Source organism: Serinus canaria, chromosome 4, assembly GCF_022539315.1.
Source record: "Serinus canaria isolate serCan28SL12 chromosome 4, serCan2020, whole genome shotgun sequence".
Classification (NCBI taxonomy): domain Eukaryota; kingdom Metazoa; phylum Chordata; class Aves; order Passeriformes; family Fringillidae; genus Serinus; species Serinus canaria.
In genome coordinates, this window is record NC_066317.1 from 71,335,047 (window position 1) to 71,361,739 (window position 26,693).

Below are 26,693 nucleotides of genomic sequence, written 5' to 3' on the forward strand. Positions count from 1 at the left end.
TGATCTAAATCAATATTCCTAACTATACACTGTAAAAAACATGCCAAAAGATTTACTTTTCCAGCCCGCAATACCCCTCTGATCAAAGGGAACAGGAGAAAAGTTCAGAAGCTGTGTAATTCCCACTTGGAAGGGGACAATACCCCCCATTCCAGGTTTCTGTCCATCAGCACATTTTCCTGGGAGAGGTTCTACAGAGCAGCTGGTTGGTGATGAACCCAGTTGCCATCCTGCTCTGGGACACATGCCACCCAGGCATGCCAGGAGCAGCCTCTGGTCTGTCTGTCCTTCCCTGCTCCCATCTGCCCAGGCTGGCATAAGCCAGAGCCAGTTGTGGGGTGCACTCGCCCACCTCAGTACCCTTCCACTACTGCACACTGTTGTGACTTGTGCATATCATATTCCTGAAGCCATGCAGAGATACTCCCAGCAACAATAACCAGGAACTGACACACCAGGTGCTGTTTTTCTCTCACTGCCTCCAGTGACCCCGCTGGACTGACACAAGTCAGACAAGCTGCTGGCGTCCAGCCAGACACAGCAAGCACAAAGAAACAGGGAAGGAAACCAAGCAAGAGTGAATCTGGGCAGCACAAGGTTCTTCCCGTAAGAGCTGCAAAGCTTTGCCTTTCCCCACTTTTTGCCCATTTAAACATCCCTGCCATTTCAGCAAGGAATTTGGTCATTCTTACACAGAGATGCCATGAAGAGCCAGCAGTGCCCTTGTCTGGCCACACAAGCAGAATTCAAATAATGCAAAACCAGCCAGTTGATAATTTCTGTGCTGGACAAAACCTCTACTGGAGACTTTATGAAATTTAAGATTCCATCTCTCCACGCCTGCCAGGCTGCTGATTGCTAATATTTGCAAATAGAAGCTGGAAAGTTTCCATTAGGTAATCTGAATCTTGGCAAAGGATCTTCTGGAACTGCATGGGAATCCAACTGCTCATTTCAGAGGAAACGTGGCAATTCTGAAATCCATTCTAACCTGGACCAGAATTTAAAATAAACAGTATTTTGCATTTCTAAAAATTCTAAGGACACTCTGTTTTTTACCTGTTAGGAATATAGTTTAGAGTGCTCTCCAAAAGACCAGATTTCATCTCAGTCACAATAAAAACATTCAAAACATTGTTCAAAAGATCCAACCATCACATAGACCTTATCAAGAAAAGTATTTCCATTCTCTTTAAACAATGTATTTGAGAAAAGTGAAGATTTTTAACAGCTATTTTTTAGTCCTTTCCTTAATCCCCCATACTTTAAACACATGCTGAGGCAACTGAAACAAGTTTTAAATAAGTTATTTTAAACTTCAAGCACATTTTTTATCTCCAAACAAAATCCCAAGGGTACTCACAGTAACACGTTCCTTTAAGTGGATTTCCCTGATATCTGTTTTCAACTTCACACCTAAAAAGAATATACATTTTTTTAATTGATTTTTTTTTTTGCAGTTCTATTTATTCCCAGCCAGTAAATACCAGAAAACACAACCTGTGCTGAGAGCATTACACAATTAAAGATGAATGTCTGAGCTAGAATGGGCTGATGAAGAAATTCCACGTTGTCTGCAAGTCCAACTCATATGCAGTAAAAACGCAATATAAAATTCTGGATATTAACGTCTGCATCCACTTGGAAGGTATTTATTAGCTCTCCACAATGCATGGAACTGGATTAGCTTAGTCATTTATGGCTATTCCAGGTTCTATCCTATAAATGTTTACTCATGTGAGCAATGCTTTAAAAATAAACCTGGCAATGAAATTATTTGGAATTAAATTATTTCCCCTAACATTACACTAAAAGCATTTCTGTTATGTTACAGAGAAACCTCCAGCAAATTTGTTGCTCTAAAACTGCTCCATTAAACTGCTTGAATGTCAAAGGCTCATTTCGGATATATTTACACTCCCACTGAACAACATCAGAGAGCACCGACGGTGAAATGAGCAAGGAAGGTGAAATGTACCGGATAAAAAGAAGCTATTGAGGGATAAAGCAAAACAGAGAGAGCCCAGAGGAGGTCCCAGAGCTGCTGCAGGGCTGGAGCCCCTCTGCTCTGGAGCCAGGCTGGGAGAGCTGGGAATGTTCCCCTGGAGAAGGGAAGGCTCCAGGCAGAGCTCAGAGCCCCTGGCAGGGCCTGGAGGGGCTCCAGGAGAGCTGGAGAGGGACTGGGGACAAGGGACAGAGGGACAGGAGCCAGGGAATGGCTGCCACTGGGAAAGGGGAGATTGGGCTGGGATCTTGGCAAGGAATTGCTGGCTGGGAGGGTGGGCAGGGGCTGGGCTGGAATTCCCAGAGCAGATGGGGCTGCCCCTGGATCCCTGGCAGTGCCCAAGGCCAGGCTGGATGGGGCTGGGAGCACCTGGGACAGCGGGAGGTGTCCCTGTCCATGGCAGGGGTGGTATGGGAACCCAAACAATTCTGTGATTCTATGTATAGTTTGGGGCATGGGGATTTTTTCACCCATCCCTTCTGCATGATATTCCCAGTTGAAATGTTTTTAAAATTGGAATTCTTCAGGAAATCATCCTGTTCATGATATTCCCCAGGGGACCCACAGCTGGCTGCACCCTCAGTGCAGTCAGTCAACTGTCAGGAGGAAGAAACGCGCAGAGACATCATAAACACAACCATTACAAAATGGGGGGAGGGGGGCGTCTACGGTGGTACGTGCACAATTTTTTATTGCAAATAAGAAAGGGAAATGAACTCACAGCTGACACTCTTCTCCTTTGATTCCCTTGGTTGTGCAGAAACATTTCCCTGTGTTTGTGTTGCAGACGGACGCGTGGCCATTGCACTTGCAAGCTGTTGAGCAGAGGGGGAGAAGATGCAACATTGAATGAAGAAGAGAAACAAATTCAGTAGCAATTAAGTCCTTTAGTTGTCAAACTGAGATACATCAACAATTAACGTGCAGATGAAAACCCATTTGGTGCCCTTTGCTTTCTTTGTGCTACAGAAGGCAGATGAAAATAGAACTGTGCGTCAAAACAGAGCAAGCACAGGCTACCCAGGACTGGTGTTTTGTATGAAATCATCATCAGACTCAGCTTTTTAGCCTCAAAAATTATTTTAACTTCCTCTCCTATTGTTTGACAGCAGGGGTGATATCATAACTAGGAAAGAAAAGACAATATTTGAAATAATTCTGGGCTCGTTAACACATTTCAGCCAAACTCAAAACTCTTAAAAGAAGAATTGGGAAAATAAAACAAAGCCCATGGGACTTCAGGGGCTTTTTCCAGAAATAAATAAACAGGCCTTGGGAAAAATAATACTTCATCAGCCTTACTGAGGAAGCAATGTCATTATCAACAGCATCAGCAGAAAACATCTGATGCTAAGATGATGATGATGATGTCCATGCTGGGACTAGTTGGGGTGCATTCCCCAATATATTTTAGGATAACTTTGTGCTGAGTGTCATTGTGTTGTGGTTGAAGCAAACCTGCACAGCCCTGAATTACTTCAGGTTTGGGGCATGCCCAAAACAGACCACCTCATACACCTGAGTCTGCTCAAGATCCAACCCAAGGTAGCACGGTGAGGACATACAGGAGATTTTCTTCACAAAAATGCTCCTGATTTAAGCTAAATGCTCATATTGACGCACTTTGAGACCTTTATTTACAAAGATGTAGAGGAGAAACATTCACAAAAACCCCAAAACCAAACCAACAAGTGAGAATAAAGCCTACACAGCCAGCTGACTTTGACACCTTGTTCACTATCACTGCAAGAACGGATTTAACAACTTTTGGCATGTCGGTGCCATTTAGGAGTCGTTCTGCCAGCGCAGGTGCATCCATCTGGAGCTGTGCACAGCAGAGTGTACAATACAAGGAAAAAACTACTCAAAGCAAAGATCCTTCTTTATGGTCCTTGAGCTTGCTGGGAACAAGATGGTTTAAAGGCCGGAGCCTCCTTGTTAAGAAGACATATTCCTCCTCATTTAGCAGCCATGCCAATCAATGTACCAGCAAATTCTTAGACATCAAGTCCCCATCCTGAATATCTCTGCCAGCCTTGGACCTTATTTTAGGAATCCTTTTGATATCTTCTTTCTATTGGCACATAATGGAAGCTATACTGTATCAGGGACAACTAATTGTGCTTCTCAGATGTGGATGAGTGGTTTCCTAGCAGCAACACAGAGCTAAAAAGGAAGAAGCAAAAAGGCCTATTGTTGGAACAAGGAGACTGAATGAAAATTCAACAAAATAATTGTATTCTGTGAAGGAAACACTCTTTTCATTAGTGCCACTTAAAGAAAAATAAGTCTTAGTACTATTGAGAATGTCTTGTACTTCTTTCCTTATGCTTTGCACAAGGGAAGCAAAGTGACGTTGGATCAATATTCAATATGAACATACATGAAATTTCTCTTGATTTTTTAACCTCGGGTTGTTTAAAGGCAGATTGCAGCATCTTGAGCAATAACAATAATTTTTCTTTCCTCTCTGCTCTTTACCATATCAAGAAGATTGAACACTCAAATATCTCTATTTAAAACAACAGAATACATTCATTTATCCACTTTCCTAATAGCCTGTAACTGGAGATCATTCACTAAATAACTGGAATATGCACAGAGACATCTTCTTATGGCTTTTCAGAGAACTTTAAACTTTGGAAACAAACTATTGATAGAATGTTCTAGACAAGCCTGCTGGAGTCTACAAAGGACAATTTCCCACGAGAGTCAGAGGACAGAGCAGAAACCCACAAGCATGGGAAATGGCTTTTTGACTGTGAATCATGGTAATAGTCTGATGACAAACCACCTTCCACCTGCTGGTGTTCCTTCTACCTTCTCCACAAACCAAAGGTCACGGGGGTCCTTACTGCTCTTTCGGTGCTTGTGATGGGCCAGCTTCCCAATGGCAACACCATCTGTCACCTGCCCAACACTGCTCCTCCATGCCACATGCTTCAGCTGCCCTGCAGGGCCCCCTGAGCCCTGGGAGAGGGAAGCAGGCAGGTCCATGGCACCAGCAACTCACCAGCCTCCAGTGAAGGCTGTGTGGATGTGTTCAGAAGCACTGCCAGAGCTGCAATCTGATTTCAGGCATAACAGTGCCTTCCCTTCACTTGCAAATAACTTCCTTATCTCCCACCAGCATATTTTCATGGGAAACTTTAACCAGAAAATTCAGAAAAATTGTGAATGCAGAGAAAGCACCTTGCAGCTATTTTTACATTTGATGTGCTGCATTTCCTGCCTTTCCTGATTAATACTTCTCTACTTGGACACTTCCTAAAAGCAACCTCTGAGGAGTGATTTACCTGCCATTTAGTTATTATCAGCCTAGCTCTGCCAACACCAGGGCGTATGAAGTGATGCAAACAATTTTTTCAGGGAAATAACTGCAGTTTGACAAAATATTTTCAACACAAGTAATATAATCTTGTGTTGGGACTTTTTACAGAGATATACAGGACTGAAGGCATTGCAATAAAAGAGGACAGGGTTAGACAGGATATGGGGAAGGAATTGTTCCCTGGCAGGGTGGGCAGGCCCTGGCACAGGGTGCCCAGAGCAGCTGTGGCTGCCCCTGGATCCCTGGCAGTGCCCAAGGCCAGGTTGGACACTGGGGCTTGAAGCAGCCTGGGACGGTGGGAGGTGTCCCTGCCATGGCAGGGGTGGGATGGGATGGTCTATTAGAACCCTTCCAACCCAAACCATTCCATGATCCCAGGACTCACACTAGGCAGTGAGTGTGCAAGCACACAGATATTTGTATGTGTGTCAGGCTGGAGTGTACAACAATAGTCTGCAGCATGGCTGTGACCGTGGGCTCTAAAAACAGAGCAGCACTTAGTACTGCTCACAAATGCACAAAAAGAGTGAAATCAGCACATTATTAATGGGAAAGGATGGAAGGACCACAGCTAAGAGAAGGGAGAAAATAGGAGCTAGCTCTGCTACCCATCAGACAATCCTTATCTGAAGAATTCCCCTCTGGAAATATTTGCACCAAGCAAAAATGACTAATAGGCAGAAGTCAGCCTGGCTGCATCAGATAGAGTGATTTGCTCTTGCTTTCCCTTTCCCAATCCACCTCAGTCTTTCTGCCCAGGTTCCTGCTTCCCCCATTCTTACCCCTTTCCAGTAAACAGTGTTAAATCACAGCAAATTAAAAACCTGGGTCCAAAGCACTTGAGAGCAAAGCACTTCTAACATGAGCTACTGGTTCCATCAGATAAGGAACGAACACTGTCCCACAATCTCTCTACACATTTTCTAATTTCTTTTTCAGGCATCTGGATGATTTAAGTCTGTCATTCATTATCTCAAACAACAAACTATTTTGGGACAATCCTCATGCACAAGAGTCCAAAGCAACTTACTCTCCATTTCCACATCCATTGAAAAGCGACACCTACCAGCAGGCACGTTATGATCCAGTGATTAAAACTGAAAGCTCAGGGTAGAATTCTGTATTTTCTCAGCCAACTAAGCCTCAATTTATTCATTACTTTCAAGTAAACTTTAGAGCATTTCAAGGTATCTTCACCTGAAATGAGTTTATGAGCATCAGCAGTATTTTATCTGGCAGATAACTTTGTGAAATAAAGTGTCAGGGATGCTTCTCCTTTGAGCCCCTGTTGCTGTGCTGTGTTGGAATATCCCTTTGGTCTAAGGAAGGCAGCTGTATCCCTGTGAGTTTTTCACCCCCTTCTTCGAATCTGTCCATTGGGAAGTTCTTCATAGCCTCAACCATCACCACACCTCCCTCCTCTTGAGGACACAGGACTTCATGCTCCAGCTACTGACCCTCATGTTTATCCAAAAGGTCAGCACTACTCCCAATAAACATCCTAAATTAATATCCAACTACTTTCTACTGGACTGTCATCACATTTGGAAGAAGCAATAAAAAGTCTTCAATGTCCACTCACTAATCACCTCTACTCCCCTTCTTCCAGGCTGGCCACAAACCACCCACACTCATTTCACAGAAGTACTGACACTGCTCTGGCTCTGAGCAATGTTATTTTTATTCTACCTTTCCCATCACCATATCTAATTGTCTCATTCCACCTCACTATACCCCACTAACACAATCCAATGGGGCCAGTGCTGTTTAATATTTCTGCTGATGACAGGGGCAGTGGGACTGACAGCAAGTGTGCAGGTAAGGTCAGCATGCTGGAGGGGAGGGGGACATCCAGACACACCTAGATGGCCTCCAACAGTACCTGGACAGCACCAAAGGGGGCCTGGACAGACCAGAGACCATGGGACTGTGTGAACCTCATGAAGTTACACAAGGCCAAATGCAAGGTCCTGCATGGGGCTGGAGCAAGGCAGAGCACAAACACAGGATGGGTGGGGAACGGCTGGAGAGCAGCCCTGGGGAGAAGGACCTGGGGGTGCTGCTGGGAGAGAGCTGGACATGACCCAGCCCAGAGCCCCCCATGCCTGAGCTGATCCCAGTGTGGGCAGCAGGGGAGGGGGGACTGTGTCCTTGTGGCCCTCCCTCAGGTGAGAGCCCACCTGCAGAGCTGCCCCAGCCCTGGGCAGATCCCAAAGGAAAGGTGGGAATTGTGTCCTTGTGGCCCTCCCTCAGGTGAGAGCCCACCTGCAGAGCTGCCCAGCCCTGGGCAGATCCCAAAGGAAAGGTGGGAATTGTGTCCTTGTGGCCCTCCCTCAGGTGAGAGCCCACCTGCAGAGCTGCCCCAGCCCTGGGCAGATCCCAAAGGAAAGGTGGGAATTGTGTCCCTGTGCCCTCCCTCAGGTGAGAGCCCACCTGCAGAGCTGCCCCAGCCCTGGGCCAACAGCAGGAGGACGTGGAGCTGCTGGAGAGAGCCCAGAGGAGGCCCCGGAGCTGCTGCAGGGCTGGAGCCCCTCTGCTCTGGAGCCAGGCTGGCAGAGCTGGGAATGTTCCCCTGGAGAAGGGAAGGCTCCAGGCAGAGCTCAGAGCCCCTGGCAGGGCCTGGAGGGGCTCCAGGAGAGCTGGAGAGGGACTGGGGACAAGGGACAGAGGGACAGGAGCCAGGGAATGGCTGCCACTGGGAAAGGGGAGATTGGGCTGGGATCTTGGCAAGGAATTGCTGGCTGGGAGGGTGGGCAGGGGCTGGGCTGGAATTCCCAGAGCAGATGGGGCTGCCCCTGGATCTCTGGCAGTGCCCAAGGCCAGGCTGGACACTGGGGCTTGGATCTACCTGGGACAGTGGGAGGTGTCCCTGTCCATGTCAGGGAAATGGAATGAGATGAGTTTTAAGGTCCCTTCCATCCCAAACCATTTGATGATTCTATTATTAAATCTCATAGAAGCAAGAAGCACCTTCCCTCACTTCTGCACCTCTCACACCTGTTCTCTGGTTTACAGCTGGTCTCCCCATGCCACAGCACTGAAAAATTTACAGCAGTTCAAAACTATGCCACAAGCTTGTAGGTCAAAACTCCAAGTCTTCTATGTATATTTGTCAATATTACATGCATTGGTCTTGCAAGGAAGACTTTTTCCCAGTTTCTTAACTGGATCTTGCACAGCTGAAAATGGTTCTTTTTGCCAAAGATTCCCAAAGCACTTTACAAACTGAAATGCAATTTTAACAGGGTTCTCCTAATCCTTAACTGAAATCCAGCCAAGTCTTCAGTGAAACATTGCAAGCCTTTATGAAGCAGACAATTTTAACTATAAACACAGAACACATTAACCAAAAGGAATAGAAGGTGAAACTTAGATAAGCAGCAATTTGTTTAAGACATTTGGATCAACACCGTTTCTTTTAAAAACAGGATCATCAAACACTAAAATACAGACATTTTTCACTGTGGTCATTCCAAGTTTAAAAAGGAGGCTATAAAATCATCTTTACATGCAATGAATGTAATTCCACTCAGCAGTTTGAGTGTCTTTGATTTTAAGAAACAAGAACTGAGCCTCGCCCACAGGAAATAAAGCATGAATTATCAGGATATACTTTGTGTTCAGACAGCAGAGGAAGGAGCAGAGAGAGGAAGGCACGGAGGAGCCCGTGCAGGAGCTCGGGCAGCACTTACGCTGGCACGTGCCCCCGTTGGTGGGGTCCCCGTAGTAGCCCGAGATGCAGGTCTCACAGTGCCTGCCCGTGGTCAGGTTCTCACACTTCTCACAAACGCTCTCGTTCACACACCGGCTGTGCCCGTTGCACTGACAGGCTGTGGGAAACAGCAAACAGGAAAACTCTGAGTACCGGGGCTCAAATGCAGCTCACAGAGACCCGCAGGAGGCTGCGCTGTGCAGAGGACAAAGGAAACCATTTCATGCACCTTTCTGAGAGGTTCTTGTCTCTTGCTAGCAATACATGGGCCCAAAGACAGGTGGATGTCAAACAGTGGAATTTAGAGCAACACGCGGAAAACTGAACTGCAAAACATTACATGCACATTGGACTGGAAGCTGCTGGTGGGATGGATTTAAGGAACGGGGAGGGGAGTGTTGGTTTTGTGTCAAAAACATTAGTTAAAAATCATCCTAAGCATTATTAACACTTAAAACAACCTTCAAAGGAAGATCTGCCTTTCTTTCAAACAGCCTTAAAATCAATAAACAAAAATTAAAATCTCAGTAAAGATTTGTAGGGAAAGGAAAAATTTCTCCCAAGTAATAAATAATGATATCTTCATGCAGCAAACCTGTGCAGCTCAGCTGCTTCACAGCTCCTTCTGTCTCCAAGTGTGCAATTCCTACTTATATTCCATGCTCCTCTCCTCCCTCCATTAACAGGAGGGAACACGGGACACCACCATAGTCTTAAAAACCCTCTCCCCTTGCACTCAGTCGACACGTTGGGCAATCAAACGCTGCTCGTTTACCTGGACACTGGATGAAGGACCAGTTGTAGGCATTCTCCACAGGACACATGCTGACATTGAGAACAGGCTCCAGGCTGTGTTTCCCTGGCGTGGATGGGGTGGGCACCTTGACAGGCCCCCGGTAGGAGCCCTCAATGCACTTGCCCTTGCCGGTGTTGCTGGGGTCCGTGCACCACCCGCAGCCTGGCTGCTCCAGGCACTGAGCACACGTGCAGTAGCCTGAGCAGTTTTCAGCTACAAAAAAAACAAACCAAGATACAAAAGTCTGGAATAAATCATTATCTCAAACACAGGCAGCAAAAAATGCAGAATGTATTCTATAACTATATTTTTATCTCACCAAAATATTTATCTCATCAAATCTAGAAATATTTATTCTGATATTCACAGCAACATGCTCATTCCTATCAGAAAATTTATTTCAGAATCTAAGATAACTATTGACAAAGGTTCCAATAACCAATGAGTTACAAAACAGCACAACACACACAGAGGTTTTTCGAACCATTACACGGCACCCGCTAACACCAGAGGTTAATGTTCCCTCTACAAAACATCTCTGATTTATTTAAAATAGATCGGATGATCAAATGAGCCATCTGGAGGCAAAGGCTAAAAACCAGCCAGTTTAGTCACATGGAGCCTCTTCCTACCACATTTCAATATCACATGCTATTATTTCAAGTATTTTTCTGAGGCAAAAAGCATAGAATACAAATAGGAGAATAAATTTCCACCCTTTAGCCCCTCCTTCCTCTAATGGGATTGGATTTTAGGGGTGACAAACTCTTTACATACTAAAACTTTTTCTATTTCTTTCCCCAGACCATCTTGAAAAATACTTTCTGGATTCTTGGTGTTGCAAGATAAGCAGGCTTTCTATTTTGATGTTTAACTAGACAATATTTGCCTTCAAAAAGAAAAAAAAAGTTTGTTTTCCATTATTTTAGCTTACTCATCTCCTGCCTGATGCTTCCTCCAACTTTTGACCTCTGGCAATATGGGAAGTTCATACTTTCATGTTCCTTAAATTGATTTTCTTCATCTCTTATTTTGCAACATTTTGAGCTACTTGTGATGCCCCTGTTCACACCCAGCTCCTAAAGAATTCAACATAAATAAAATAATTTCTATGTCTTTACTTGTTTTAAGTTTTTAGGCCCTTTTACCCCAGTTTGAAAGGAAAACAGACCAAAGTGCCATGAAGCTTTTGCAGTTTCCTCTCATCTACCTAAAAGGGGCAAAAAAGTAAATAATTTCTTTAAAATGAGGAAGGAATTCCTACTACAGTCTGTAAGTAGACAATACTTCAGAATAAAACACTTGTGTAAACCCTAAACTGGATTTGATAATCAGGCAATTACAGAATGCTTCAGGCTGGAAAGAGGCCATGCTGTTCCATGCCCTGCCATGGGCAGGAGCCTCCGGCTGGAGCAGGGTGCTCCAAGCCCCATCCAGCCTGGCCTTGTTCCCTCCATCCCAGGGATGTCCAGCACTCCCACAGGGCTCTCCACAGCCCGTCCCCCAGCCCCAGCCCAGCCCCACGACTCACGGGGACAGCTGCTCATGGTGTACCACTCCATGCACTGCCCGTAGGGGAAGGAGGCCACGTACGCGTTGGAGTCCACGCACTGCTGCATGTTGCTGCACCACATGCACTCGGAGCTGCCGCTGGTGCACTCGGCGCAGGCGGCGCGCAGCGCGCACGGCGTGCGGCACTGCTTGGCGCTGTGGTTGGCTGCGGGGAGGACAACATCAGATCTCTGCCAGGAACAGCCGCGCCCGCTCCCGCTGGGAACGACCCAGGGGCCACCCCACCCCAGCCCTGCCATGGCAGGGACACCTCCCACTGTCCCAGGTGCTCCCAGCCCCAGCGTCCAACCTGGCCCTGGGCACTGCCAGGGATGCGGGGCAGCCAGGGCTGCTCTGGGCACGGAGCAGTGGTCTCTTTTTCTCTGCAGTTCTGCTGATGCGTTCCTTAGTTACCCTCCCCAGCAAAGTGCAGGGCCCAGTCCTGTTTCACATGAGCACGCAGGCACATGCTTTATGTGATTTGATCGGTTCCAGACATCAAACAAGCACTGAACTAACTCGGCAGTTTGTAGTCTCAGCCAATGCTCTAAGTTTTGCTTCAAGTGACTGTTCTCACACCATAAAAGCCAGCACAAGTGCTGCAAGTGAAAGCATATGGAATTTTGAGTTCAGGTTCCACATTCAGGATTCGCATCCTGCTCTTCCACCAAGAATTTCAACTGGTGCAGTGTACTTAATTTTTTTTTTAATCAACCAATTTCCTAATACTTAAAGAGGCACTAATTAGTATTCAGAAATGATCAACTACACTGGAGAATTAACAGACCAAGCCATCTGAAAAGATATGCAGTTTCAATAAAGTTGGAAGACTTTTCCCAAAAGCAAATAGCTTGTTTTTTTCAAAGTTCTCGTATCTCCAAAGTGTCTTGGACAATTAATTTCAAACTTTGATAAAAACCTCCTCTAGCTACATAGCAGGGGAGGGGGAAAAGAGGAATTCAATCAGAAATTTACTATTAATTTTTTATTTCTTTGAAACAGGAGAACGCACCATACCATATTTACCCTAAAATGTCACATGTAAGTATGCAATTAAGAAAAAAATAATTAAAATAATGTAATTCAAATATTTTACAGTTAACACCATAAGTGGTGAGGTATTTTCAAAATTTCTATTTCCATCATGAAATATGTACACAAGACTCTTGTTCAGAAGTATTTTTCTTTGGCAAAGTCATGATGCAGCTGGTTTAGAATGTAATAAACTGCATTCTCTTTACCTTCCAGGAAATATAAATCAAGCAGACAGCTGCTGTTACCTGGCCTTTCACAGACAGTGCCGTTGACCTCACTGATACATGTTGCTGCCTTCAATCCCTGTTGGGAAGGCTCAGCTAAGTATCCACAAAATCCAGCATCACTGGGTTCATTGGGAAGCCACTGGACGAGGGTGTTGGTGAAGGGAGACATGTCTTCCCAGCACCAGTAGGACACATTGATTTTCCTCAGTCCAACCCATGGAGTCAAGGTTTTGGGCTAGAAATAAAGGAGCAGGTCAAATCTAAATTAGCATTGCTGGCCACAAAATTCATAATATAAAGATCCTATAAGACAACTATTTCTAGTGGCAATTTATTTTTTGGCACACTTTCATTTTGGGGAGGAGCATTTGAGCTCTGTTGGTATAATATGTGAGTTTACTGCTAAAATAAGTAAACATCACCTACTTCAAACTGATTTTATGCACTTTTATACCCTAGAACTGCAGCTTCCAACAGCAAGAGGGTTACAAAGCATATCATGCTAACACCAACATATTTTCTTGTTATTACTAAACATCTACATACAGTTGAAAAAGGAGCAGCTGCAAAGCAGAGCCTCCTACAGCACAGCCACCAGTGCTCCAAGCACCAGTGTCCCACCTGGCCTTGGCTTGGGCACTGCCAGGGATCCAGGGGCAGCCACAGCTGCTCTGGGCACCTGGGCCAGGGCCTGCCCACCCTGCCAGGGAACAATTCCTCAGTCCCAAGATCCCATCCAGCCCTGCCCTCTGGCAGTGGGAGCCATTCCCTGGCTCCTGTCCCTCTGTCCCTTGTCCCCAGTCCCTCTCCAGCTCTCCTGGAGCCCCTCCAGGCCCTGCCAGGGGCTCTGAGCTCTGCCTGGAGCCTTCCCTTCTCCAGGGGAACATTCCCAGCTCTCCCAGCCTGGCTCCAGAGCAGAGGGGCTCCAGCCCTGCAGCAGCTCTGGGGCCTCCTCTGGGCTCTCTCCAGCAGCTCCACGTCCTCCTGCTGTTGGCCCAGGGCTGGGGCAGCTCTGCAGGTGGGCTCTCACCTGAGGGAGGGCACAGGGACACAATTCCCACCTCTCCTTTGGGATCTGCCCAGGGCTGGGGCAGCTCTGCAGGTGGGCTCTCACCTGAGGGAGGGGCACAGGGACAGAGCCCCCCCTCCCCTGCTGCGCACACTGGGATCAGCTCAGGATACACTTTCCCGCTTTATAAGGATACTATCCTAATATCCCTTAAAACAGGCTCCTAGTCTTTTTAGGTTCACTTTTCAAAGGACTCTGTAGGTGAAAAAACAACCCTATAAATTAACAGTTCTTTTTTTATATAGTGTAAAGATTTAAACACTATGAGGGAAGGGTTACCATGTGTCTTTAGGAATTTACTCTATACTCAGATACTGGAATATCCAGAAACACCTGGAGCTGTCAGAATCATGAATTTTTTACAGTATCCCAGGCTTGGCTTCCTCATTTCACAGAAGATTTAGCAAACAATCTTGCTTAAACTGTACCCTACGTTTCCTTGGCTAAATTGACTCCCCTCTAAAATACTGTAATTGTTGAAACTCCATTTTAAAATTACAAAGGGAATCAAGGCAGGGAATGTTCTTGTTTTAACAGGGGAATATTTCTTTTAAGTACTGAATCATGTTCTCTCTTGAAAAAAAGCAATCCTGTTGCCTCCAACCTCATTTTTCCTAGAGAAAATGCATCCCACAGTGGTCTCTGGGACCCAGGAGTTGTTATTCAGATGTGCCATCAGGCCACAGCAGCTTTCCAGGCTAATCCAGGGTTTTAGAAGAGATGAACAGCATCATTCTTTGTTAGGGCTGTAGCACCACCTACACAACCTGCCCTGAACATCTCCCTCCTTCTCCCAGGGACTGGAAAAAACATGTATTTATTTCATTGATGCATGAAGAGGGAAAAATTCCAATTCACTTCTTCCTGGGCCTGACAGAAAAACACCTGCCACTAAATGACACCCAGATAACGCCCAATGAGCCAAACAGCTCTGTGGAATGAGAAGGTGACATTTTAAACAGCTGCTTTTCTGAATGGAGTAGATAACTCAACACTTTACATTAAACACCTCCAGTGCCCCAAAGGAGCTTTTATTTATCAAATATTGTGCACAGGTCAGGAGAGGCCTCCTGCTGCAGTCTGGTATTCCACCTGGGAAATGCAGGTGTGATTCCAGCGCAGAAAGTGATCTCTCTAAGGAACTGAGTATGTTTACGTTTATCCTTTCCATTTACATTCTCTACCATCTCAGCTCAGAAGCACCCAGAGGATACACTGAATTTCAAAAGAAAATCAGTTGGTTTTGGTTAAGAGGCATTTCCATTGTGTACAGAGCACACAATACTCCAGCAAGGATTTCTCCACAGCCACAGCTTTATAACGCAAGGGACACGAGAAGCACTCACTGAAGACTGAATCTTCTGCAGCTCCTTCAGAACAAATTCCACCTTCTTCTGGGTGGTGAGAGAAGCCAGTAAAGCACCGTTGGACCTACAGGACAGTTTGGCATGATCGTAGCTCTCCTTGGCGTTGGTGATCTTCAGGCAGGAGTTGCCAACCAAATGCCAGTTTGTTCCGCAGATATTTTCTGGGGGACAAGGAGGAGAAAGAAACTAAACCCAGAGATGCAGGTGACCTTCCCAACAATCAAGGCAGTGAAACAACCATTGAAAAACATGAGCCCAGGAGGGAAAGAGGCCAGTGGCCCCTGGGCTGTGGCAGCTCTGGGATGGCAGCAGGGCCAGGGCAGTGCCCATCCCTGTGCTGGCACTGCTGGGGCAGCTCTGGAGAGCCCTGGAGGGGCTGGAGCATGGCCAGGGCAGGGACAGAACTGGGAAGGGTCTGGAGAATCCCTGAGGGAGCTGGGCAGGGGCTGGAGAATCCCTGAGGAGCTGGGCAGGGGCTCAGCCTGGAGCAGAGGAGGCTCAGGGGGACCTTGTGGCTCTGCACAGCTCCTGCCAGGAGGGAACAGCGAGGAGGTCAGGCTCTGCACCCAGGGAGGAGGGGAAATGCCCTTAAGTTGTGCCAGGAGAGGTTTAGGTTGCATAATAGGGAAAATTTCTTCCCTGAAGGTGAAGCATTGGAAGGGGCTGCCCAGGTCAGTGATGGAGTCCCCACCCCTGGAAGTGTTCAGAAAATGAGCAGACATGGCCCTTAGTGCTGTGGCTTAGGGCCATGGTGAGGCTGGGACAGAGGTTGATGATGATGACCTTGGAGGTATTTTCCAGCCTTAATGATTCTATTAACCCTAGCACTAAGAAATACCCACAGCCCCACCCCAAGCCAGGATGACTTAGAGGTGTGCTGAGAAGCGTTGATACATAACAATATTGGCGGAGAAGGAAATCCGTTCAGGGGAGCTGAAGTTTGACATCAGCATTTGTACATAAAGCACCTATTACAATTACAACAGTAAAACTGTTGTAGGAGAAAGAGGGAAAAAAAAACCCAAATTTGTATTTTGTTGATGTCTTGAAAACACCTACTCACCCACAGTAGTCAAGGGACCTTTTGGCAGGAGAGGGTTGTTGTGCTAATCCTGTCCACAGCACCAACTTCCAGGATTAATCACTGCTTCAACTGGAGCACAACCCCACTACTGAAGAACTCCTTAGACTTTGTGATTAATTATTTCCCTTACAGTAAAAACCCTGATGGGCATTTCCAATGTGAATTCAGACTTAACAGATGGAAAAGCTCTCCAGGTGTCAATTTTTCAGATGAGCCTTTTACACATATGATCAGATCATCCCCTATTCTACATCAAATAAAACAGACCAACCTCTTTATCTATCACACTAAAAGATGTTTTTCTCACTTTCATTGCTCTTCTTCAAGGTCTCCTCAATTTTAAACTGTTGCAGACTGGCAAATACCAGACCTGGACATGCCCAAACCTACCCCATTCCTAAGGGAAGGCTTTCCATGTCCATTAAAATGTCCTGTCTCATGGGTTTTCTCCCCTTTCTCTACATCTTATTACATACAAATGTTAATCACTGAAGATCCTGTATTTCTCTCCCAGTCATTGGGATAAAAAAAAAAAAAATAACTGCAAGGGAACAAATAAACTCCTGTGAGCTCCACTGGAAGCACTCTAATAGGAGAATTTTCCTTAAACACTTCAGGTCTTACTTGCCTCATTTGTCCAGTATATACCATTATGCTTTTGCACAATTTTAGTTTCTAAATTAAATAACATGCATTATTAAATCTAATATCTTGCAGAAGCCTATTATCAACAGCTTTTATCAAATGAAAAGGAAGAGATGACATACAGCCCAATAATTATATGAGTGATCATAGTCCTCTTCAGACAACTGGGAATGAAAAATATTCCAGCAGACCTGCTGGGTTTCCTACAAATTAAATTTCATACCAAGGTTGTTATGATTAAACAACACTATTTGCCCCACCTTAACACTAAAACTTAAAGATTTGGGGTTAAAACCAACAAAAATTTTAAAAAATTCACTCAAAACAACGTTTGGAGTGGGTGAATTTGGTACCAGTACCTACCTGGCAAAGCAATGCACTCCTGATTCCTAGGCTCCCACTGACAGTTTTGATCCATGGCACAGCTTTTACAACTTGTCTTTTTGTTACAGTAATAGGCAGGATTATCCTTAGGACAATTGTCATAGAGAGTAACAGGAACCTAAAATAAATAGCACAGGTGAGACTTTTTCTGATATCCAGCTATGTGGGTTTATAACAGCCATGATTGCAACACTAATATCACAGTCCAGCTCTACAAAGCAATTTATATATCCTAAAGCTGTGGAACTGGGCACAGCCTGGACTGGTTATCCAAGATACTCCCCCAAAACACTGCCTGACATGTTTTCTGTACTAAAGCTTTTACAAGAGGGCTATTTTGTTTTCTCTAGGGAAAGCCCTATTGATATAAAAACCCAAAATGTGATTAATGAGTAATCATACCATGGTGAAACCTCTACCTCTTCCCCTGCCCACAGCTATCTTCCTAAATTCATTGTAAAATACCATGCAAAGCCCTTGGATCAAATTGAAAAAATCCAAACATGTAGCACTTTTGAGCTAGATATGCACTGGGAATAACAAAACAGGGATCATAACACTGACAGATGGAAACATGGACATTTGCTATTCCAAAGGGCAAATTTAAACTAGGGAAGTGTTAAGAGCCATTACCTGTTCCTCTGTGCAGTTGTTGTGTGCTGGGATACACTGGTCAGAACACCACTGACAGCTGTTGGTGTTGGCTGTGCAGCTGTAGCAGTCTGTAATCTGATCACATTTTTCATTGTCTACAACTATTAAAGAAAAAAACCTGCATGACCAAAAACAGGCATTTCCTGACAGAGCTCTAAGAACTTGATTATTTACAGCAAAAGACAAAATGAAACAGCAGTGCCTGTAGATTTTCTGTTAGCAACTAAAATCAGGTACTTTCATGTGTTTGAACTCATAGAAAATTGCTTTTATTTACAGCAGCAATCATTTTTAGTGCCCAAGGAGCCCTAAAACACACCACCAGAAAGTAATGCACCAAGACATGGAAGCACACGAACTAAGACATGTTAATGCCCAGGGAAATGATGCCAGAGGATATCCACAGGGACAGTGGCCATCCCCCAGCACAGGCCCATCTTCCTGCAAGCCTGGCTTTCATGTGAAGCTTGAACTTTTCATTCATCTTTCCAATTATTTATTGCCTCTGTTTTGTGAAAATTTACTGTGCATTGGGAGCCCAGCAAGGCAATGTGCCCTTACATCAGTTTCTATTAAATAATTAAAGGCTGCACATCTGTTACAGAATCAAGGACTGTATAATGAATGTATCAGGATAAAGTTGTTTAAAATTATCCTTAGGGGAAACACAGGAATCAGACCTTAAAACATGAATTCATTTCATCTGCCTCCATACATAGAGGTTTGGGTTGAAAAGGACCTTAAAGATCATCTGGTACCAAACCCCTGCCAAAGAAACAGAATAACTTTTCCTAAAGCAGTATTCCTGCTGTCTCTTTTGAAGAGTACAGGATAACTCCACCACATCCAGATACCCTTCCTTGCCCCATGGTGCTCTTCAGCCAGTTTTTGGCTCTCACAAGGTCAGTTCTTGGAGCAAACATTTACAGAATGATGCTCCAGGCCTGGTACCTGGCTGGTGATGCTTGTTAGGGACAGAAAAGTAAGTCCAAGAAGCAGGGTAGGGAAAAGATCTCATGAACAAGCAGCTTCAGGAGCAGGAGACAGAAACACCTCCACATCTCCATGACCCTTGGCCAGAGGAAGGGCTCCCAGGACACAGGGAAGCCCAACCACAGCCCCCTGTGTAAAACCTGACCTTGGAATGGCACACAATTAACACAGGAGGAATGTGGAAGGAGAAAAAGCCTGCATGCCTTTCAGAAAAGGGAACAGAAAGACGGGGACACCTACCTGGCTTGGGAGGACAGTCTTCAAAGACCTTTTGCTGCTGCTCCAGTGTTGCATTTTCCCAGGGGATGCAGCGGGGAGGGCGGGGAGCCCACACACATCTGACCCCGGGGCCAGCCCCCAGGCAGGACGACTCGTTGCCAAAAGCCTCACATCTCTCAGGTGTGAACTTCAGGATGTCACTCAGGAGGAGGCTGTTGAAGCCTCCAAACACATACATGGTGCTGGACATCATGAAATCAAAGAGAGAAAAACTCACAGCTGTTTTCATGGACAGAGCACTGCTCCAGTAAATGGGATTTAAGGTCTGAGAGAAGTGTTTTATTACATGCCAGCATATATAAATCCAAATAAATAGCTCTTGGTTAAGGGAGGCACTAAAAAAAAGGTCAGACAAATTTCACTGTTTCAGAGAAGCCAGCAAGACTCAACACAGAGTCAAAGCTATTCAAGGTCATCAACCAATCTTCCCTACCAGCCAAAACTTTGAGGGCACCTGATCAACATGATTATACATAATGCTGTTGAAATGTGGGATCCTCCTGTAATCCACACTGGCAAGACATAGAGGAAGGCTAAAAACTGGGGAGATTGTACCATAGCATTAAACCAGAGTTCAGAAACTTTGACAAAACAATTGGTTGCTGTCACTCTCTGCTCCTCTGTAAGAAAACCATACTTTGCATGGCTGGTAACAACTGAGCAGAGTCATCGTGTCAGCTAAAAAACCCACAACAACCCCCAAACAAATAATATTTTGTACAGAGAGGAGTGGGGGATTTCAAACCTCCTTCAATATTCCAGCTGCACCAGACAAAACATTAAATTTTAATATTATAAATTATATAAAATGCCACCCAAAAATTCTCTGTGCATCTGTGTCTGTCAATGCACCTTTAAAAATACAGTGAAGAAGGGCCAAGGCAACTGAAAAGAGAAGTTCTGGTTGAATCATAAGTATTTTTATTATGATTTTCATTCTATTTTAGAACTCCTATGAAATAAATTTCTCAAACTTGATTGCACTGATCCAGTAAAAGCTGTTCATCTGGAAGCAGGGATATCACTACAGTCTGTAAGGCTTAAGAGCCAAAATCTCACCTATGATTTCACCCAAATACTGAACATCATGTGCCTGGGGAAGAGCAGCCCCACAGAAAAAGGTGTGTAAAGTGAAACATGGACAAATTTTAAAATGCATGAGGGAAATTCAGATTTGGAAATAAATGTTGTCAGTGCAGCTAAGAAAGAAGTGTGAAATGCATTGAAATTCACAATTATTAAATAACTAAAAAAAGATAAGTATATATAAAAATAATTACAAAAAATGAAATTACTGAAAAAACTAAGTGAGCTGAGATACTTTAGCCCAGTAAAGAAGGGCTAATGGGAACAGGTGAATACTGAAGACATTACAAGAGTGAAGATCTGAAAACTTTCAGAGATTCACTGAATGGTTTGGATGGGAAGGAACCTTAAATCCCACCTCATTCCACTCCCTGCCATGGACAGGGACAACTTCGTCTAGACCAGGCTGCTCCAAACCCCATCCAACCTGGCCTGGGACCCTGCCAGGGATGGGGAAGCCCAAAGCTCTATGGACAAGGAGGTTTGTGCCAGACCCTCACCCTCTGCTGCAGTTCCTCACCCGCTCATGTCCATTCCCTACAGAACACCCGTGCCCTCACCTGTTGTACAGCACAGCAGAGTGCCCAAAGCCCCAGAACACCCGTGCCCTCACCTGTTGTACAGCACAGCAGAGTGCCCAAAGCCCCAGAACACCCGTGCCCTCACCTGTTGTACAGCACAGCAGAGTGCCCAAACCTGTTGACATCGTGGTGCAGAGCCGGGCGAGGCAGCACAGACCATCGATCACAGGCTGCGAGTGACAAAAACCATTTCAGAAATGCTCCTCTGGACAGTGAACAAGACAACTCACACAGCAGTTTCTTCCTGAGAGATCCCCAGGAACCTGAGATCCTTCAGCAAAGGCCTGAGGGGCTGGAGCATGGCCAGGGCAGGAACAGAGCTGGGCAGGGGCTGGAGAATCCCTGAGGGAGCTGGGCAGGGGCTGGAGAATCCCTGAGGGAGCTGGGCAGGGGCTGGAGAATCCCTGAGGAGCTGGGCAGGGGCTGGAGAATCCCTGAGGGAGCTGGGCAGGGGCTGGAGAATCCCTGAGGGAGCTTGGAAGGGGCTGGAGAATCCCTGAGGAGCTGGGCAGGGGCTGGAGAATCCCTGAGGGAGCTGGGCAGGGGCTGGAGAATCCCTGAGGAGCTGGGCAGGGGCTGGAGAATCCCTGAGGAGCTGGGCAGGGGCTGGAGAATCCCTGAGGGAGCTGGGCAGGGGCTGGAGAATCCCTGAGGAGCTGGGCAGGGGCTGGAGAATCCCTGAGGGAGCTGGGCAGGGGCTGGAGAATCCCTGAGGGAGCTGGGCAGGGGCTGGAGAATCCCTGAGGGAGCTGGGCAGGGGCTCAGCCTGGAGCAGAGGAGGCTCAGGGGGACCTTGTGGCTCTGCACAGCTCCTGCCAGGAGGGGACAGCCGGGGGGTTGGGCTGTGCTCCAGGGAACAGGACAAGAAGAAACTGTTTTTCCTCCTTTACTAGTAGGATTTTTCACCATGTAACAAGGTCTGGTTTTATCTGCTTATACATGAATTATTTGTAGTTTTGCCCCAAACCAGTATCACTGAGAACAGAGGCTTATCTTTTTTCTACTTTTCCCATTGCCATTATGTTCCTAGAGGGCAGATATCCATGTTTTTAAAAATATTTTTCACTCATCATAGCTTAAAGATTTGTGGATGTTTTTCTCTTTTAATACAATGTTAGATTATTCCATCTTTTTCTATTAGCATAAAATTTATAAGTTATGCTTCATTTTTCACTTGGTTTCTCAGGTAACTTTTTTCTTTGGGCAGCATGGGAGAAAAAAAACAAATTAAGAAACATCTAACCCACTGAGAAAACAAACAGAAGTAGGAAAAGTCAGTCCAATTCATAACACTTAAACTTCATAAAGGGAATTGGTCTCCTTGGGGGCCATATCCCAGAGGCACTTGGATGCAATTTATGCAATTAAGACAGAAAAGTCAATCTTCTGTAAAGATCTACAGGGCTCTCAAATACTCCTAAGACTCTTTAATATGAGTTAAGCCATTGCGTAAAGGACTGACTCTCTGGGAAAAATAAAAGCCCGCAAACCAAACTAGTCCATGGATAAACTGAAAGGGGAAAAGAAAAACAAAGTTTTAATTTTTTACTAAATTTAAGTGGAGAATTGTTGGATAAAACAACTGATGCAGAGCAATTTTGTTCAAGAATGCTGATAAAGACAGAAGACACAGATTTAGTACCTTAGGAAATTGTGATTTTGGAATTTATTTTTACATGCTATTTGCTCCATTTTCAAAGAACTTAACCTAGTCTAGCACAACTCCCAAGCCAAGCATGACAATTCCAATTTTTAATAGAAGACTTCAGAAAAACTGGGCAGCAATTTGCAATTTTTTAGCCATCAAGTTGTGTGTTATGTGAGGCCAAGAAACATGTTTTTCTAGATTAATAGAAGGCCTGGAATATTTTGTTTTTTAAGCTTCTTTGCCATTTTTAACCAGAGATCAAATATTGGAGAAACCAAGTAATTCTGAGACTACAGAGAATCTTCTCCTTCCTGACTTAAACTACAACTTACAATGCTGGGATTTATTAAATGCACTGTTCAATCAGAACATAACAGTTACAAAAACATGCAGCCTCTCCCTGTTCTTGTTGTCAGAATCAGAATTTTCATGGGGTAAATGGAAGAGTTTTCATTACTCTTCTGTGAGGAGAAAAGATCAATTTAAAAGCAGCACCTTTACATAAGTAGCAGGCGGGGAATTAAGTGAGGCATTTTTCCACACAAAGCTGCTGCAGAGCAGGAAACTTTGACAAAGGCCAGAGGGAACAATTTTGGGGATAGGAAGAGCTAATTGGCCATTTCACTGTGCAGAAAATAGGGAAAATACTGAGAGACAGCTCTGCCCAAGTGCTCACCCAGAAAAAAGGTTTTATGTCCTCCCAATACTCAGTGCGTGTGCTCTGATTACTTGGAAATTTGAGGAGGGAAAACCAGAAAAAATTGATGATGTGAATAAAATTAGTTACTACCAAAATAAGCTTTAATGACAAAGGTTAAGGAGAAGACCTGAGTTTGAAGCATTTGTTTCAGACTGGATTTAATTCCACTTCTCCCCAGTCTTCCAACCATCACTGTGATCATTAATCAATCATGATGGCTAATCAAGAAGATGTAAAGAGAATTAGTAAACCACCCAGACAGCATACTATAAAAGCAGGGCATAAAGACAATTATTAAGCCTCTTCATGAAGGTGTTCAATATCAACTGGCCTTGATTTTCTCGTGCCTTGGGAACATCGAGGGATAGATAACAGGGGGGTTATAGGGGCTTATTCCCATGGAGACCAACAGGAGCGTGACCAGGGTCATCAATTAGTGCAGAGATCATCCATGCAGAACCACTGAAAAGTGTTTCTGCTGTGACACAAATGATGAGCCACCACCCTTATGCCTTCCTAGTCACATGGGATAAGGGAAATCATGCACAATGGCTCCTGCAATGAAGAGAACAGAAGTGGTCTCATTTCTGAAAAAAAAAAACCTGCTCTTTTCAGGCTGAGAATCTCTTCTCTAAGGAATAAGGGAACTCAAGAACACCTCTCACCCACCATGTGAGGTAAAACCAATGTAAGCTCCACACGTCAGTGTGTATCTGGTAAGAACTGGGGATGTTGACTACATCACTCATGTCATGTAATATGTTTCCTAAACTTCAACATCATTATTGGCATATTTTGTCAAATTAATGCAATTTGTGTTTTACACCTGACTAAGAGTTCAATAGGTCAGGACAGATAGTAGAGTGCAGAAAGAAAAATCTATCACTGTTGCTACCAAATTTTAAAAAAAAAAATCAAACTGTTTATGACTGCCACAGAATGACAAAATACTCTGGGCTGGATAGCACCTTAAAACAATCTCATTTCAGCTCTGAGCCATGGGCAGGAACACTTTTCACTGCACCAGGCTTCTCCAAGCCCCATCCAACATGGTCAAATACCTCATTTCAACTTCTCAATTAAAAAAAAAAAATCAAAATCAAGCTAGCTAGAAGCACACAAAGATTCCAGAGGGATGTGACTAGAAATCACAGGAGACAGAATGGAATGACTGCTATAACAGAGAGCAAAAGGGCACACGGATACCAAACCCTGATGGCCCAAGTATTCACTTGCATCTTCCTTTCACAAACCAGGAGTGAGATCTTGGTGGACAGTCACTTGGAGATTTCAGGTTTACAGGATTATTTCAGGGAAGCCACATTTAGGGCACTCTGAGAGCAAAAGGTGAATGCCAGAGTCCAGACTGGCGTTGTTCCCCAGTGTGAATTTATCTGCGTGTGTATGTACCTTCTTTTATGTAATTTCACCTCTTCTTTCCTTATTCTTCTAAAACTCAGCCTCCGGAATCCAAATCCACAAACAAATGCTGCCCTCTCCTGGCTACAGAAACTCGGCAAGTCCAACACAATACCTTGGCTTTATGATTGAATAAAGCAGTGTACTGTACAGGTGGAGTTTCAGTAGGGTCTAGTGCTTATAACTGTCCTAAGAACTTGAATTTTTGATCAATCATAGATTAAAAACACACTCAAAATATCAGAATAGATTTATGGCTGAGATAGCAGGTCAGGAATCAGCCTAAAGTTGAGCCAGGGAAGATGTAGATTAGATATGAGGAAGTATTTTTTCATGCAAAGTGTTGCAAAACTCTGGAATAAGCTGCTTAGGGCAGTGATGGAGTCACCCTCTCTGGAAGTGCTCAAAAAACATGTGAATGTGGCACTTGAGGACATGGTTTAGTGGTGAAACTGCTGGTGGTGCTGGGTTGCCAGATGGACTTGGTGATCTTACAGGATTTTTCCAACCTTAATGATTACATGACTTATGATTCCATAACAATATGCAGTTTAAAACCTAATTTTTAATACCGAAGGTTGTCTATAAACTGTTAATAAAGGAACTGCTGCTGTCTGTCATTGGAAATCACTGCACCTTGGAATTCTGTAGCAAGGTTATGAGCTTCTCCTGACTGCAGCGCCCAGCAGCATTTGGGATACCACACCCACCATAAACCAGCATTCTGGAGACAAACTGAGGACAGCTCCCTGGGAACAGCCAAGTGTTTGGGGGTTTGTTATCATTTCTGCAACAACTTACCGATATCATAGGCCATGAAATCCGAAGAAAAGCACTTGGCTCCGTGGCTCATGGAGGTGTCGTTGTGAGTGTTTCCTCCAAACACCAGCATGGTCCCACTCACTATCACAGCTGTGTGCAAGTAGCGGAAAAATCGGCTGTCTTTGAGAATAGTCCTTCAGAAATAAAAATGTGTCTGTTAATGAGACTGCTAAGTACCTGGCAAAGGCAAAACACTCCATAAATCCAAGATGAAGAACGCTTTGAGAGTGAGGATTGTATCTAACTACTTTCCTAATGAGCTGATTAACAATTACATTCCACATTGTTCAATTCCACCTGTAATTTCATTCTCATCTTTCCTTTTGCTTTGCCAATTTATAGGAGAACTATACCTATGAGAGCCTCTTTCCAGAGCTGTGGATCTCCAAACACTCAATTCTTTCCCTAAGGATTCTCAAGTTTTCACACTCATCTTTTGAACATAGTCAGCCTGGGAAAACTCCAATATTTTGTAGTAACTCTGCTTTTATAGCAACACAAGGAAGTCTTTCACACTGGGAAGCATCTCTGCTCACAAATAAAAACTCTGTTTTAAGGAGATCTATACAGTGCCTGAAAATGAAGCCATACAGGTTAATACCTGCACAACACGCTGGCTCATTGGTCACTAAATCATGGGAGCCACTGATCAAACTCACCACCGATCTCAACTTCCATCAGCAGGACTGATGGCACTGAACACAGAGAGCCATCTTTTGAAAGATTTTCCTACTTTTCTGAGAGGATTTGTGTTAAAGGAGGGGGGACTGTGTCCCTGTGCCCTCCCTCAGGTGAGAGCCCACCTGCAGAGCTGCCCCAGCCCTGGGCAGATCCCAAAGGAAAGGTGGGAATTGTGTCCCTGTGCCCTCCCTCAGGTGAGAGCCCACCTGCAGAGCTGCCCCAGCCCTGGGCCAACAGCAGGAGGACGTGGAGCTGCTGGAGAGAGCCCAGAGGAGGCCCCGGAGCTGCTGCAGGGCTGGAGCCCCTCTGCTCTGGAGCCAGGCTGGGAGAGCTGGGAATGTTCCCCTGGAGAAGGGAAGGCTCCAGGCAGAGCTCAGAGCCCCTGGCAGGGCCTGGAGGGGCTCCAGGAGAGCTGGAGAGGGACTGGGGACAAGGGACAGAGGGACAGGAGCCAGGGAATGGCTCCCACTGGGAAAGGGGAGATTGGGCTGGGATCTGGGCAAGGAATTGCTGGCTGGGAGGGTGGGCAGGGGCTGGGCTGGAATTCCCAGAGCAGCTGGGGCTGCCCCTGGATCCCTGGCAGTGTCCAAGGCCAGGCTGGACACTGGGGCTTGGAGCACCAGG

General features: G+C 45.2%; 1 protein-coding gene across 2 annotated transcripts in view; it reads right to left on the bottom strand.

The window, feature by feature from the left end:
* The window catches only part of ATRN (attractin), a 149,159-nt gene that overhangs the window by 66,151 nt on the left and 56,315 nt on the right, over window positions 1-26,693 (bottom strand). For both annotated transcript variants that reach the window (XR_007777543.1, XM_050974261.1), the window contains exons 10-21: window positions 25,368-25,522; window positions 20,885-20,969; window positions 19,094-19,314; window positions 17,840-17,961; window positions 17,186-17,324; window positions 15,073-15,254; window positions 12,676-12,892; window positions 11,376-11,561; window positions 9,824-10,057; window positions 9,029-9,166; window positions 2,727-2,820; window positions 1,364-1,416 (exon numbers count right to left, since the gene is read on the bottom strand). Coding sequence is in view for 1 of the 2 variants with exons in the window: in XM_050974261.1 (XP_050830218.1) it covers window positions 1,364-1,416; window positions 2,727-2,820; window positions 9,029-9,166; window positions 9,824-10,057; window positions 11,376-11,561; window positions 12,676-12,892; window positions 15,073-15,254; window positions 17,186-17,324; window positions 17,840-17,961; window positions 19,094-19,314; window positions 20,885-20,969; window positions 25,368-25,522 (1,826 nt within the window). In the remaining variant the exon portion in view is untranslated. The remainder of the gene's footprint in view (window positions 1-1,363; window positions 1,417-2,726; window positions 2,821-9,028; window positions 9,167-9,823; window positions 10,058-11,375; window positions 11,562-12,675; window positions 12,893-15,072; window positions 15,255-17,185; window positions 17,325-17,839; window positions 17,962-19,093; window positions 19,315-20,884; window positions 20,970-25,367; window positions 25,523-26,693) is intronic.